General features: G+C 40.7%; 1 protein-coding gene across 1 annotated transcript in view; it reads right to left on the reverse strand.

Annotated features, from left to right (window-relative positions):
• Positions 1 to 1,459: 1,459 nt before the first annotated feature.
• LOC114263384 (anaphase-promoting complex subunit) overlaps positions 1,460 to 17,080 on the reverse strand; it is a 55,532-nt gene continuing 39,911 nt past the window's right edge. Inside the window, exons 15-20 of the mRNA XM_082880324.1 lie at positions 16,721 to 16,826; positions 16,470 to 16,611; positions 3,727 to 3,825; positions 3,129 to 3,393; positions 2,253 to 2,320; positions 1,460 to 1,840 (exon numbers count right to left, since the gene is read on the reverse strand). Of these exons, the coding sequence (XP_082736450.1) occupies positions 1,685 to 1,840; positions 2,253 to 2,320; positions 3,129 to 3,393; positions 3,727 to 3,825; positions 16,470 to 16,611; positions 16,721 to 16,826 (836 nt within the window). The 3' untranslated portion in view covers positions 1,460 to 1,684. The remainder of the gene's footprint in view (positions 1,841 to 2,252; positions 2,321 to 3,128; positions 3,394 to 3,726; positions 3,826 to 16,469; positions 16,612 to 16,720; positions 16,827 to 17,080) is intronic.

Raw genomic sequence — 17,080 nt, forward strand, 5'->3', positions numbered from 1 at the left:
ATGTAGTCATGATATAGGAAGAAGAAATTGTAAGAAAAATGGTAAGAGATTATTTAGAAAATTCTAGAGCATGGCATCAACAATCCAAAGGGCAATTTGTAATGAGATTACAAATGTCAAGGAAGGGAATGTAATTTTTCAAATGTGAGGGGATCTGAAAATCTCAGGAGGTATCATTGTAATTTACTCTACATTTTTTATACATGTGTAAGTAAAATATATAATTTAATTTCTAAAATTGTAGGTCATATTTTTAAAAAGTATATTAATTTTATTATTTTAAATCAATTAAAATTTCTATTTTGTTAACACAATAGTATATAAGAACAAAATCATGAAAAAGTTATTAGTAATTGTTTACAATTTGGAGACGAAATAAGCTTTGTGTATATATCCCATTCTATGCCAACCTCCAAAGACAAGTGCATGGCCAATTTCAATTTTTCTTTGTTTATGCTTTTGTTTTTGGTTTGGATACTACAAGTTTTTGGACATCCACAGCTGTAATGCAAAGAAGACAAATAGCCTATGCGTTTGAAAATTCTTAATTTTTTTTTTTTATTATTTTGTAGGTAGCTAAATAAGTCATTATCAAATGCGTTATTTTAAAAAAAAAAAAAAAAAACTAAAATAGTCACAGCCAAACCAATTGTAATCGTGTTACATTAATGGAGAAATTTATGATACATAGGAAAAAGTCATGAGACTTTGATATTGGTTACAAATTATATGCTTTTCATGCACATTGCAATCTTTGTCATGAAATTTTGTGTAGGCTTTTGCTATGATCTTTTGCAACATAAAAAGGGAATGTATACTCTTTCTCTAAAAAAAGTTATTGGTCATTTTCAAAGTCAAGTGCTTTTTTAACTACTTGTTTTGTGTTTTCAGGAAAATCTGAAGAAAAGTTGCTTTCTCAATTACTCCTATAACATTCGATCTCAAGCATTTATTTTTTGGGAAAATTGAAGAAAAGTTGCATTCGCAATTATAACACTTGAACTCTGGCATAAAGAAATATCTCAACCATGAAGCTAAAAGTGATACAATCATAATGCAATAAACATCAACAAATTTTGTTTATAAAGAATTACAAATCAATAAGATGTGGGACGAATATTTACAATTCAAAGAGGTACGAGTAAGAATTGTGTCCCAACTCATAACTTCCAACGAAGAATGTAATTTGTAATACAATTATAAATCTCACACTAGTAGATACAATTTTCAAAATATCAATGGTACTAATGTAATTTACTCATATTTTTTAAGTTTCTGCATTAGACTTACATGGTGCAACTTTTCTCAAGATGGCAGTATTGATAATTAAAAAGTAGAACCTAAAAGAACAACTTTTCTCTAAATTGCAAATAATCAGTTTTTCTTTTCCCAAGCTTCTTTAAACTATTTTTGCTTTATAAACTATAAAGAGAAGCTATATCAAATACTATGACACAAATTCTCAAAAATTAAAAATAAATAAATATATAAAATCTATGGGTAGCTTCAAAAAACTACACCAAACAAAGCTGTCTGCAAAAGCACCAAAGCTTTTATGCACATTCCAAGGATATAAAGTACATTGTGAACCTAATCTGCTCAACATATACTATCTTTACAAAATAATAATAATAAGAGAGAGATAGAGAGAAAAATTACTTGACTGCACATGTGAGGGTTTTCTTTACAAGATACACGTGAAGAGAGAGTGTTGGGGATTTTCAAGTGCAACCATGTGTTTCTTGAATGAAGTTGCAGCTTCTTCCCCTTGCTGTTGCTGCCCTAGCTTGTCATGTACTATAGCCATCAAATAGAAAGCTTCCGCCGCCAGCTCATGATACTGTGCCATCACAAACATTATCACACCCGCACCAGCCATTAAAACAAAAACAAAAATAGAAATTCCAAGCAAAGCAAATTAACAGAATTTCCAAAGTGGGTCTCATAGTTCAAGAAGAGAAGACATGTCAAATGACCCATTTCGTTAACAACTCCCTAGTCCTACATGCTTCCAGCGCGATGGTACCAGTGCAATTCAAGTGGGCTTTTCAAATCTAACAGTGGGTCACCCTTGAATGCATTGAGAAATGATTACATTAGAGTTGTACTTGGAGTCCTCAACAGTGGAGGCAATTCGTACCCAATTGACATAGATTCACAACCCATTTTTGGCGAACATAAATGCATAGAAATTAATATACTTGAACTAGGAAATCAAAGCTCACCAAAAAAAACCTAAGAAATCAACCTACCTCTAAATATTGAAGCTCTTCAGCAGCTTGCCTCAAGGGATCGAGCACCACCTCTGCATCTTCAAAAACTGGAGAGAAATATAGCAGGAATAAAGTATATTTCAGAAACTTGTACAAAGCAGGGAGTATAGGACTATGCACCAGTTAACTCCTCTTTATTTTTGTCATTCAGTTTTTGAGTAGTTGTTAAAATTTGGATTGCTTTCATCATTCTTATATGTAACTAATGACTTTCTAATTGTGTTTGATTACAACATAGAAAAATTTTGTTTGGTTCTCCACGAAATAATCTTGTCAGAACTTGTATAAGTTTAAAAAAATATAAGGAAAATAATTTGTCTGAGCTTGTTTACATTGCTGAATTGCACAAAGAGCCATTGTCAAAACAAACAAAAATTACATGGAAACCGTTATCTTGCACTGCTCTCTTAAAATTCAACAGATCTCAACTAGTTGAAAATGTTACACAGCACCGTCTTCCAAAAATTTCAGTAAGTTTTGCACTGATACTTTAAAAAACAATGCTCAAATAATACACATTAATGTGTGTTTGGGAGGGGAAAGATTGGGTGTACATCTAACCTTTGACATAGAGCACAAAGTCGTTACCCTAAGACTCGAACCCATAACCTCAAGGTTATTAGGCCAAAATTTTACTATTGAACCAATGGTCACCCCTTTTGCACTGATACTTACCAATTATTTTTCTTTTATATAAAAAGTAAAAGAAACTCATCAAAATTTTATTTTATATTGCATATGGGTGATCATTCTACAACTTATTAAAGAACTACTGTTGTTAATGTCACTAAATATGTAAAAAAGCTCCAAGACATTAACATTCAAATGGAGACAGAAGAAAAGATAATGCAATACCTGAAAAGCTTGGGTCTGATAAGTAGCATTTTGCTTCAGCAATAAAGGCTCGAGCACGAAGCTCCAAACCTCCATGACCAAGAATTATTGGAAGAGCACAATGCATAAGGGTTGAAGCCCGTTTTGCGTGGTCTGATCCAAGTGAGAGCCACAGTTCAGCCAACGTGAGAGTAGCTGAGGCTTTGAGAAGATCCAAGTTAAATGACTGGCAAAATGAGAGACTTGCCAAAGCATAGGGAATTCCAAGAACAGCATTGCCTGATCTCTGATAACAAATAACAAGAGAAACTTTACCTCTACAACATTTCAATTCAACCAAAACTGTAACCAGTGAAAAGTGAATCTAGCATGCAGTTTGTGAACACCACGATAACATTAAACACTTCAGGCCTGGATGTTTCAAGATATTTAATGTAAATGAATGTTTATTTGTTTGTCTATTTATTTATAAAGCTCACCATTATATTTTTCACTTAAATTCAGTATAGAAGCTTCCATAAACCAATTTTTGGTTCCACCTTTGCCATACTACTGATTGACTAACAAGAAATCTAGCTCAAATACTTCTACACAATCTCCAAATCTAAAATTTTGTTACCTTGTGGATCTCAGCAAGCAATAAAAGAACGCTCGCATTTTCAACCTGCATACCAAATTTGTAGCACATGCAGAAGAGGGAGTGTGCAACGGCTGCTGCCTGCAAAGGACAACATGCATCATCAGCATGGATGACAATGATAATGAAACTAGCAGAAGCAAATTCGATCAGTTACATCAAAAACCTACTTAGTTATTAGGGCTGTTAGATAACTAGTATCAAAAGCTTAAATTATTAAAAAATGTACCCACCAATGTATATCAAGCTATCCAAGCCCCTCCCTCACGAACAACCCATTCTTACATGTGGAGATGCAAAGAGACATACATAGAGAGAGAAGAATACAAATAGACTTGAACCCCAGACCTTTCCCAACCTAAGCTCTAAATACAAATAGCCTGTTGAGCAACTATTTCGCTGACTAAATTTTACTTTAAAATATGAGCTTAAAATTTTCTAAATCAGAGGCAATTTTTTTAGTGAATATTAATACAACTTTACATGCTTTAAGCCTTAGTCCTAGCTTTGTTTTCAATGACACAAGCTCATTGGGCAGTAAATGGGAAACACCAATTCGAAAGGTTACAACTACCTTAATAAAGTCCACATACACAAGTACAAGAAGATTCAGCATCAATAAAGCCCACTTAAATGTAATTGATCGTCTACCTGAAGATCGATTCTTATTTTCTGTTAGAATAGTTCTTTTAGTTATTTTTGTTCTCTTGTTAATATTTACTTAAGTTGAGGGTACGATGGTCATATTGCTACTTTAGGTTTTTTATATATATTTGAGTGATGTAAAGTTGAGGAATAAATTGGTTTTCAATATATACAAAAGTTCTCTCTTCTTCTTCTTCCTCCTAACTTTCAACCCTAATTTCTCCATTTTACATTCTCACTTGGTATCAGAGCCATCTCTTCTTCATTAGAAAGGGTTCTACAGATTCTAAAGATCGATCTGAGGTGACCGAGACGTGCTGATGTCATCGGCCGTACGATGACGTCAGCATGACGTAAGCAGTGTACGGACGGGTCCTTCACCCCTAGACTCGAAATTGCCTCCTGAGATTTATGGTGATTTTTGTGAAATTTTTTGATCATCCCTGATGTGAGTTTTCGATTTTTGAAACTATTTCGTGTTTTTGGGACTTTTTTTGAATCTGCCTTTGGGACTATTTTTTTCTGGTTTTTCTTGCTGGGCTCACTTCCCTAGGAGCCGAAAATACCCCTCTAAGGGTCCTTGATCTTAATTTGTTATTTTACTCCTGTTGGGTTGATATTATGTTCGATTTTTGGCTGTTTCTGGTCCAGTCACCTTGTGTTCTTCGGTTTTACCTATTGAAGGCTCCTATATAAGGGTTGAAACCCTTCTAGCAAGGGATATTTGTCCTCTCTTTATTGATTGCTACTGTTGAGTTGATGTGTTGGTCTCATTTGGGTCCAAACTTGGTTGTTGAGTTAGTTCTGTGTTTATAGTGGTGATTGTGGGTATTGACTGTTTGCAAGTCTGGTTGATTATTATGGTTGAGATTGAGGCTAAGGCTATAACTATGGGTAAAGATGATGATATGCCTAAATCTATCACTACAAAGAAATTGAATGGTGCTAATTATTTGGCTTGGGCCCATGCTGTCAAGATTTTCTTACGAGGTAAGAAGAAGTCCCGCTATATTAGTGAACTCCCTCCTCCTGCTAATGATAAGTGTTAAAACCTATCACCTACTTCACCCACTAAACCTAACCCACTACACCACTACCACCTCACCTACTCCACTAAACCTAACCCACTACACCACTACCACCTCACCTACTCCACTAAACCCACTACACCACTACCACCTCCACTTCACCTACTCCACCTACCACCTCCACTTTACCTACTCCATCTACCACCTACTACCACCTACTCTTCTATATATAAGAATCATTGTAGCATTCAATAATTCAAACAATTAAAAACATCAATCAATAATACAATTCTCTTTTTCTCTTTATACATTAAATTTCTACATGGTATCAGAGCAAGGTTAAGCACTTAGTATTTTTCGCTTCACCGGCGGGCGGCAACCTCGCCTTGGCCATCCGCCGGACCTCAACCTAATCTGCTAAAATTTTTCTACACATACCTTGAAATTTCCTTTCTGAGTGCACTACTGTTCAGTCGCCGGAGACCACCACCGCTTGCACGTCGATGTCCCTTTGCCAAAGCTCCGTCGCGACACCGGCCTTCCTTGCGTCTGGTTTCAATCCCCTGCTATTCCAAGCCACAAAATAGGGCACGACTTTTGAGGGCTCGATATTTATATCCATGTATATCTTTTGGGCAGTCTATATACACACTCATACAGTGTCTTCTACACCGGTAACATGGTACAAGGGCCCAACCCTTCTTGATGCCCTCGACATGATTACAGAGCCCAAGAGGCCATCAGACAAGCCTGTTCGTCTCCCACTTCAGGATGTCTACAAGATTGGCGGTATTGGTAATTTGGCCCACTTTTTTGATCAACACCAGCATATAGTTTCAAAGAGATAACTATATTATATAATTTTTTCTATTTTAAAATATTTTTCCACCGTCCAAACCTTTTTTTTTATCTTATATATATAAAAAATTGGATGGAACTCACGTGGGTGCTACTTTTTCTTTTTCTTCTTTCCACAGCCCAACTTTTCCTTGAACCTCAATTTTTTATTATTAAAAAAAATAAAAAATAAAAAATAAAAAAAAAATTCATTTCATCTAATTTTTCTGCTCAGTCTTGTACCTTCAAGCCATTCGGATTTGCACAATACACTCATTTTATTTCTATCGGGATTTCGCCCTGATCACAATTTTACACCAAAAAAAAAAAAAAAAAAAAAAAAAAAACAACAACAACAACAACAACAAACCCAAACAACCACATCCACAGGCGGGATTTTTCTTCTCTACTCTGCCGCCGGTCTCTTCTTCTTGCCTCCGTCCTGAGCGGCCCTTGCCGGTGCTGCCTCCGTGTTTTCCACGCCGCCCAGCACGTTCACTCCCCCATACTCCTCCACTGCAGCATATGGCGGACCTCCAAATCGGAACATCACGGTGGCTTTCCGCTTCAGCTCCTTATTTTCCGCCTTTAGCACACTTATCTCTGCTCGCGCATCCTTATACATGCGCTGGAGCAGAGCCAGTTGGGCGTTTAACTGCTGCACCTCATTTGTCCTGCTCTGCAGCCGGTGCGACAAGTTTGTGACCGCCGTCATGGTTTCCACACATGACTTCAGAGTATACTGATTGGCCTCAATATCAGTTTGCACCGCCATTTTTTGCTCCACCGACCGCATCGGAAAGTTCAAAGGAGCAAACCCAGAAGTGATTGGTTGGGGTTCACTGGCCACCGCACCAGTTATTTCTCTTGTGGACTCGTTCAGTTCTGGAAAGAGCGTAAGCAGACCACGGGAAGAGGAGGCCATGTTCTGGGTAGCTGGACGGGAAGAAGAGGCCATGTTATGGTTGCTGAGTGTTTCAGAGATGGGTTGGTTACAGAGTGTTACCAGTGTATCTCTCTCAGCCCACGAAGGATTTTTCAGAGGTTTCTGTCAGTTTTTCTCTGCCTCAGCCTCTGCCTTCGTCTTGGTTATATAGCCAAGGCAGCCACGCGTATCATGCGCCGCTCGGCGCTAGACGACAACCTGGGCGCGCAAGCCAAGTCACACGCCTCGCCATCATGTCCGGTACACCTTTTGATAAAATGGGCACGCCTTTTGATAACACGCCTTTTGACAAATTGGGCACACCTTTTGAGGGTGCGACTTTTTAGGGGTCCGACAAGACTCTGTAAACTGTCCCGACATTGATTCCGGTTAGTTTCTACAAGGGTCCGACAAGACTCTGTAAACTGTCCCGACATTGATTTCGGTTAGCTCCTTTATGGGTCTGACAAGACTCTGTAAACTGTCCCGACATAGATTCCGGTTAGTTTCTACAAGGGTCCGACAAGACTCTGTAAACTGTCCCGACATAGATTCCGGTTAGTTTCTACAAGGGTCCGACAAGACTCTGTAAACTGTCCCGACATTGATTCCGGTTAGTTTCTACAAGGGTCCAGCAAGACTCCGTAAACTGTCACAACAACTGTCACAACATTGTCTGCTACAACGGTCCGACATGACCCCATAAACTGTCTTCTACATCGGTCTGACACCACCATACAGTGTCCTCTACCACGTTATGACACCCCCATACAGTGTCATCTACAACGTTATGACACCACCATACAGTGTCCTCTACAACGTTATGACACCACCATACAGTGTCTTCTACAACGGTCTGACACGACCATACAGTGTCTCCTATCCTCTTTTATTTTTTATGTATTTTCTTGTTTTGTTACTCTCTCCAAACTCAAGTTGGTTAGTTCCTGTTAAAATCCACCTACTCTCCACCTACTTCACCCACTTAAACCTACTCCACTAAACCTAACCCACTACACCACTACCACCTCACCTACTCCACTAAACCTAACCCACTACACCACTACCACCTCACCTACTCCACTAAACCTAACCCACTACACCACTACCACCTCCACTTCACCTACTCCTTACCTACTACACACTCACCCTCTTCTATATATAGGAATCATGAATCATTGTAATAAAAATAAAAATATCAATCAATAATAATACATACAATTTATTCTCTCTCTTTCTCTATACATTATTTCTTACATGGTATCAGAGCTGGTTTAAAACCTAGTATTTTCGCTTCCCCGGCGGGCGGCAACCTCACCTTAGCCGCCCGCCGGACCTCAACCTATTCCGCTGATAAAATCAACAAAGATTTGTGCAACTGTAGTCATGTGTGAGGCTGATGGAGAAGAATTCTTCACCTCATATGACGAGACAGTCTGGAACTGGAAACACTGCAACATTCTGCTCTGGAATTCTGCAGCAGCTAGATTATAGCTTGGTTGAGTGCCAAGCTTTGGTTCTTCCACCCACTCTTGAACTTGCCCAGCAAAGTGTGAAGGTTCATGCTTGTGTTGGAGGGACTAGTGTGCGCGAAGATCAGCGCATTCTCTCCAGTGGGGTTCATGTTGTTGTTGGTACTCCTGGTCGTGTGTTTGACATGTTGCGGAGACAATCACTTCGCCCTGTTTACATCAAAATGTTTGTCTTGGATGAAGCTGATGAAATGCTGTCACGAGGTTTTTAAAAATCAGATCTATGATATTTTCCAGTTGCTGCTACCCAAAATCCAGGTTGGGGTGTTCTCAGTTGCTGCCACCCAAAATCCAGGTTGGGGTGTTCTCTGCCACAATGCCACCAGAGGCTCTTGAAATCACCAGGAAATTCATGAATAAGCCTGGAAAGAGAAAAAGCTCATACTAGGATTTGCGAAGTGATTCGCTGCAGGAATTTTGGCTTTGGATGAAACCCTTACCATACTCCACTCATTCTCTCCAACTGTTCTAACTTTTTATTTTTATTATTATCATTATTATATCAAATAATCAATGCACTCATGTTCCCCACTAACAGTGTCCACTTTTGACCCAAACCATTTTCAATCCATTATTTCTCCTTCACCTTTTGCACCCCACTCACCGACTCTCTCTCCACTTTATCACATGGGTTTGTCCCTCTCTTTCCTCCATTTGATTTCAAAAATCACTTATTTTTATTTATTTTTTCCAAGTCACTTTTCCTCTTTTTTAAATACCCCACTTTATTTTGAAACAATCGCACTGATGTTTTTCATATAATCCATCTATAAATATTTTTTATCTATTTTCTTTCTCCCTTGTTTTCTTTCATTTTATTTTTATTTTTTCAACAAAACACTCCCAAAAAAAAAAAAACAAAAAAAAAAAAAAAAAAAAAAACATTTTACAAACTTGTCATTTCTTCATGCCGGGGATCAACCCCGATCAGCATTTTACACCATAAAAATAAAAAAAAAATAAAAAAAATAAAAATAAAAAAACACAAAACAAAACAAAACACAACCAACACAAATCGGAACAGTGGGATTTTTCTTCTCGCCTATTCCGCCGGTCTCTTCTTCTTGCCTCCGTCCTGGACGGCCCTTGCCGGTGTTGCCTCCGTGTTTCCCACTCCACTGGGCATGATCACTACTCCCTGCTCCTCCACTGCAGCATATGGCGGCCCTCCAAATCGGAACATAAAACTGGCCTTCCGCTTCAGCTCCTTGTTTTCCGCCTTTAGCACACTTATCTCTGCTCGCGCATCCTTATACATGCGTTGGAGCAGAGCCAGCTGGGAGTTTAATTGCTGCACCTCATTTGTCCTACTCTGCAGCCGGTGCGACAAGTTTGTGACCGCCGTCATGGACTCCACACATGCCTTCAAAGTATACTGATTAGCCTCCACATCCGTTTGCACTGCCATTTTTTACTCCACCGACCGCATCGGAAAGTTCAACGGAGCAAACTCCGGGGCGCTTGGTTGAGGTTCCAGTGCCACCGCACCAGTTTTCTCTCTTGTTGACTCGTTGAGGTCTGGAAAGAGAGTGAGCAGACTCCGGGAAGACGAGGCCATTTTCTGGGCAACAGAGTGTTACAGAATATCTCTCGCAACAGAGTGTTACAGACTCTCTCTCTCAGCACAACGAAGAGTTTTTTCAGAGGATTTTCAGAAGTTTTTTGTCTGCCTCAGCCTCTGCCTCAACCTTGGTTTAAATAGCCAGGGCCGATCCGCGCCTCGCGCGCCACTTGCCGACAGACGACAAACGGGCGCGCCAACCAAGGCACTCACGTGCCTCGCCATCATGTCCGGCACACCTTTTGATGAATTGGGCACGCCTTTTGATGGCACGCCTTTTTATGGATTGGGCACGCCTTTTGATGGCACGCCTTTTGAAAGATTGGGCACACCTTTTGAGGGTGCGACTTTTTAGGGGTCCGACAAGACTCTGTAAACTGTCCCGACATTGATTCCGGTTAGTTTCTACAAGGGTCCGACAAGACTCTGTAAACTGTCCCGACATTGATTCCGGTTAGCTCCTTTATGGGTCCGACAAGACTCTGTAAACTGTCCCGACATAGATTCCGGTTAGTTTCTACAAGGGTCCGACAAGACTCTGTAAACTGTCCCGACATAGATTCCGGTTAGTTTCTACAAGGGTCCAGCAAGACTCCGTAAACTGTCACAACAACTGTCACCACATTGTCTGCTACAACGGTCCGACATGACCCCATAAACTGTCTTCTACAACGGTCCGACATGACCCCATAAACTGTCTTCTACATCGGTCTGACACCACCATACAGTGTCCTCTACCACGTTATGACACCCCCATACAGTGTCCTCTACAACGTTATGACACCACCATACAGTGTCTTCACCAATGGTCTGACACGACCATACAGTGTCACCTATTCTCTTTTATTTTTATGTATTTTCTTGTTTTGTTACTCTCTCCAAACTCAAGTTGGTTAGTTCTTATCCCCCTTGAGTTTGCGGGGGGCTGTTAAAATCCACCTACTCTCCACCTACTTCACCCACTTAAACCTACTCCACTAAACCTAACCCACTACACCACTACCACCTCACCTACTCCACTAAACCTAACCCACTACACCACTACCACCTCACCTACTCCACTAAACCTAACCCACTACACCACTACCACCTCCACTTCACCTACTCCTTACCTACTACACACTCACCCTCTTCTATATATAGGAATCATGAATCATTGTAATAAAAATAAAAATATCAATCAATAATAATACATACAATTTATTCTCTCTCTTTCTCTATACATTATTTCTTACAGTTCCAATCCCCCTTGAGTTTGCGGGGGGCTGTTAAAACCTATCACCTACTTCACCCACTAAACCTAACCCACTACACCACTACCACCTCACCTACTCCACTAAACCTAACCCACTACACCACTACCACCTCACCTACTCCACTAAACCCACTACACCACTACCACCTCCACTTCACCTACTCCACCTACCACCTCCACTTTACCTACTCCATCTACCACCTACTACCACCTACTCTTCTATATATAGGAATCATTGTAGCATTCAATAATTCAAACAATTAAAAACATCAATCAATAATACAATTCTCTTTTTCTCTTTATACATTAAATTTCTACAATAAGGATTATGATGATTGGTGTTGTGAGGATTCTTGTGTGATGGGTTGGATTTGGCATAATCTGGAACCACAGGTTGCTACTACCGTGGAATTTTGTGATACCTCTAAGGCCATTTGGGACTCCCTTGCTGAGTCTTTTTCAACTCAAAGTAATGTCTCTCGGGTCTACGAGTTATATGAACAGATTTTTGCTATACGTCAATCTGGCCGGTCTCTCCCTGATTATTATAGTAGTCTCAAGACTTTGTGGGATCAGTTACTGCAGCATCGACCTTTCACAACTGATGTGACCACCCAGAAACAACATTGGGAGGAGTTTATGATGGCTTCTTTACTTTCTGGCTTAGATCCTGAGTTGCGAGGGTTCAAAGATCAGATTCTTGCCAGTGACACTCTACCTTCAGCTGCCAATGCCTATTCTAGGCTGTTATGCTCTTCATTGGGACAAGCACAATCCACTGTTGGGTCTTCTTTATCATCTTCTGCATTGGTTTCTAGTAGTAGTGATCATGGGTCTACTCGCGGGGGTTTTCATAGTTCTTTTGGTTCCCGGAGCTCTTCTTCTGGTTTCCGGGGCTCTCGTGGAGGTGGTTCTCGTAGTGGTGGCTCACGTGGTGGTTTCCGTGGTGGAAGTAGTAGTGAACCTGGTTCTCGTACACGTGGCGATCGCAAGTGTACTCATTGTGGTTCCCAAGGTCATACTGAACCTTGGTGTTGGCAAAAGCATGGCAGACCTGATCATGTCCATCAGGTTATGGATGTCCCCTCCTCACAGTCTTCCTTGTTGTCCATTGGCTCGAATGCTTCTCCTGTTACTTCGCATGAGACACTCACTACTCAAATTAGTGAGCTTACTGCCCTTGTCCAGTCTCTCCGGCCTAGTCTACCTTCTTCCTCTACTGCTACCATGGCTAGTTCAGGTAATATTGCATGTGTGGCTAAGTCCTCTCAGCCTTGGCTCCTAGACTCTGGTGCTAGTTCTCATGTCTCTGGTAATTTCTCTCTTTTTGATACTCTTAGACCTGTTGATCATACCATTATACTTGCTGATGGATCTTCTCGGCCTGTCTGTGGTCAAGGTCCTCTTCATCCCACTCCATCCATGTCCTTACCTTCTGGTCTTTATGTTCCTAAATTTCCATTTAATTTGCTTTCTGTTAGCCAATTGACTCAAGCTCTCCATTGTTCAATAACCTTTTCTCCTACTTCATGTGTTTTGCAGGACCTCCAGACCAAGAGGATGATTGGTTCGGGGCATGAGAAGGATGGCTTATACTTTTTGGACGCTGAGACGTCTCCTCCTCCATCTGCTGTGTTGAGTGCTAGTGTATCTCCTCTTCAGTGGCATTTTCGCTTGGGTCATCCCTCCTTGGCCAAGCTCAAGTTAGCTGTTCCGGGTTTGAGTCATGTTTCTCAGATTTAGTGTGAAGCCTGTCAATTTGGGAAGCATCATCGTAGTTCTTTTCCTCGTCGTAGTGTTAGTCGTGTGTCTGAGTCTTTTGCTCTTGTCCATACAGATATTTGGGATCCTTCTAGAACTCCTACTATTAATGGGTTCTTTTATTTTGTTATTTTTGTGGATGATTACTCTCGGATGACTTGGTTGTTTTTAATGAAACAAAGATCTGATTTGCCTTCCATCATCTCTAAGTTTTATAATGAAATCTTTACTCAATTTGGCAAACGTATTAAGATATTTCGGTCTGATAATGCCTTAGAATATGTGCAATCTATTGTAACTACCTTTTGTGATGCTCATTGTATTATTCATCAAACTAGTTGTCCTCATACATCCCCACAAAATGGTGTTGCAGAACGGAAACACCGCCATTTGCTAGATGTTGCTCGCACCCTGATGTTTAATATGCATGTCCCCAAACAGTTTTGGGGCGATGCCGTTCTCACTGCTTGTTTGCTTATCAATCGCATGCCCTCTAGTGTTGTACACGCATCTCCTTATTCTCTGCTATATCCCACCACATCTCTTTTTCCCTTGCCTCCTCGCATTTTCGGGTGTGTGGCCTTTGTCCATGTTCTTGACCCTGGGTTGGATAAGTTATCTCCTCGTGCACGCAAGTGTGTGTTCTTAGGTTATTCTCGCACTCAAAAAGGGTACCGGTGTTATCATCTTAAGTCTCGTCGCTACTTTGTCAGTGCTGATGTAACGTTTTTTGAGTCTACTCCGTTTTTTTCTTCCTCTGGGCAACAGTTATCTACTGATCTTCTCTCTTCTCGTGAGAGAGAGCCAGCCTCTCTCGCTCCTACTCTTCCCTCTTATGCTCCTTCCACATCCACTCCTCTATCCTCTCCCTCTCCTCTCACTTCTACCCCTCCTTTGCAGGTTTATCAACGGTCTCAAGCTCGTCGCATTGTGTCTTATGGCCCGACCAGTTCATCTCCTTCGTCTGAGGCCCTTGTTCCACCTGCTGCTCTACCATCTGATGACCTTCCTATTGCCCTCCGCAAAGGTAAACGCGCTTGCACTCAACATCCTATTGCTCATTTCGTTTCTTATGATCGCCTCTCTCCTGGTCTTCACTATTTTGCTTGTAGCTTGTCGAGTATTTCCATTCCTCGCACCTATCTTGAGGCTATGTCCATCTCTAGTTGGAAGTTTGCCATGGATGAGGAAATGCATGCTCTTCATCAAAATCAGACCTGGGACCTTACCCCTCTGCCATCTGGCAAATCTATTGTGGGTTGTCGTTGGATTTATACTGTTAAGTATCTTCCTGATGGAACTGTTGAGCGACTTAAGGCTCGCCTGGTAGCTAAAGGCTACACCCAAACCTATGGTGTTGATTACTTGGAGACCTTTTCTCCTGTGGCCCGTCTTAACTCTGTTCGGATTCTTCTCTCTGTTGCAGTTAATCAGTCTTGGCCTTTATATCAACTGGATATCAAGAATGCTTTTCTCCATGGTGATCTCCACGAGGAGGTCTATATGGATCAGCCCCCTGGCTATGTTGTTCCCGGCCAAGAGTATCTTGTTTGTCGATTGAGGATGGCCTTGTATGGTCTTAAGCAGTCCCCCCGTGCCTGGTTTGATCGCTTCAGTACTGTTGTGCTTGCCTATGGCTTTCACCGTTCCACTTTTGATCACTCTGTTTTTGTTCGCCACTCGTCTACTGGGAGTATTGTTCTTATTGTCTATGTGGATGACATCATCATTTCAGGGAGTGACTCCAATGGTATTGTTGCTTTGAAGCAGTATTTGGGACAACAATTTCACACCAAAGACTTGGGCCATCTTCGGTATTTTCTTGGGATTGAAGTTGCCCGTTCTTCTCAAGGCTTGTTTCTTTCTCAACGGAAGTATGTTCTTGATCTTCTTACTGAGACTGGTCTCTTAGGCACTCGCCCCAGTGATACTCCCATGGATTCTAGTGTCAAGCTTGCCGGTGACACTGGCGACTTCTTTCCTGATATTGGTCGTTATCGTCGGTTGGTTGGCAAGTTAATATATCTCACTGTCACTCGTCCCGATATTACCTATGCTGTGAGTGTGGTCAGTCAGTTTATGCATGCTCCCCGCCAACCCCATTTTGTGGCTGTATGTCATATCTTGCAATACTTAAAGCGTGCTCCAGGTCGGGGTTTGCTCTATCGCCCATCTTCCTCCTTGTCTGTCGCTGGCTTCAGTGATGCTGATTGGGCTGGTAATACGACTGACCGCCGTTCCACCTCAGGCTATTGTACTTTTGTTGGTGGTAATCTTGTCACTTGGCGTAGCAAGAAACAGACCGTCGTTGCTCGTTCTAGTGCCGAGGCTGAATATCGCGCCATGGCTCATACTGCTTCCGAGATGCTCTGGGTTCAGTCTCTTCTCCAAGATTTTGGCTTTTCTGTTTCCACTCCTATGCGCATGTTTTGTGACAATCAGGCTGCTATCTTCATTGCCAATAACCCTGTGTTTCATGAACGCACCAAACATATCGAAATTGATTGCCATTTTATTCGTGATCTCTTACTCCGCAAGCAACTGGTGACTCTATATGTTCGTTCTGAGGATCAATTGGGTGATATTCTCACCAAACCTTTGGCTCGGCCTTCAATTCTCCGTTTGTCTGCCAAGCTGGGCATGTTCGATCTCTATGCTCCAGCTTGAGGGGGAGTGTTAGAATAGTTCTTTTAGTTATTTTTGTTCTCTTGTTAATATTTACTTAAGTTGAGGGTACGATGGTCATATTGCTACTTTAGGTTTTTTATATATATTTGAGTGATGTAAAGTTGAGGAATAAATTGGTTTTCAATATATACAAAAGTTCTCTCTTCTTCTTCTTCCTTCTAACTTTCAACCCTAATTTCTCCATTTTACATTCTCACTTTTTCAACCATTTGATAAACATTTAACTTTTTTCTTTACAGCATCTCACAATATACCCGAATGGATAGTGTAGCAAGATGTCCCAACTTAACAAACCCTTAAAGTAATTTGTGTGTGTATATGTACCCTCTTCTCCATTGTAAACACCACAAACAAAAACTAAATAAAGACACAGATAGGTAGAAGAAGACATTGAACAACCAATAGACCATCATACATTTACTTCTTCACTCTTCATGAAAATGCAAAAAACAAACCAAATGCTAAGAAATTTGGTAAGCCCAAAATATTAGACCTGGCTAAACTGGTTTGCAGCAAGCAATGTCCGGGCATGGCGAAAGCTTGCTTCTTTCTTCAGCTCCATGTCCACGCCAGTTACTGAAGATGCCAAAACTCCAAGCTCGTCACATAGTTGTTGAGCTAGTTTCAAATGTCCCCTGCAAGTCACTCAGCATCATACCAAAAACCCTCAAGAATTACAAGGCAGATGACATGATTTTGTGTAGTGTTTGAAGAGAGATCTTAGGTCGCAATTAATAATCATACCGATGTAAAGCATGCTCATGGAGCAACTGCAGTCTTAGTAGCAAGATTCGAGACTTTGAGACGGATAAAAACTTCTCTTCCGCAATTTTAAGAGCAGCAAAAGCATCTGCAGATACAATAATATCTTATCACATCATCATAAAAAATAAAAAAACTGAATACGTTTGTGTGTGTGTGTGTGTGTGTGAGAGAGAGAGAGAGACTAAAATATAGAACATTTTATAATAACATGGAAAGCCTAAGTTTTGACAGTGTGGTCGACCATAACCCAATCTAGAGAGTAGGAAAAGTCCATCCCACAGTATTGTCAACGACCCTAATGGATGTCGAACATGGTGAAAGTCCAGAGAATACAGATGA

Source organism: Camellia sinensis, chromosome 7 (genome assembly GCF_055761805.1).
Source record: "Camellia sinensis isolate YWXY chromosome 7, ASM5576180v1, whole genome shotgun sequence".
Taxonomy (NCBI): Eukaryota; Viridiplantae; Streptophyta; class Magnoliopsida; order Ericales; family Theaceae; genus Camellia; species Camellia sinensis.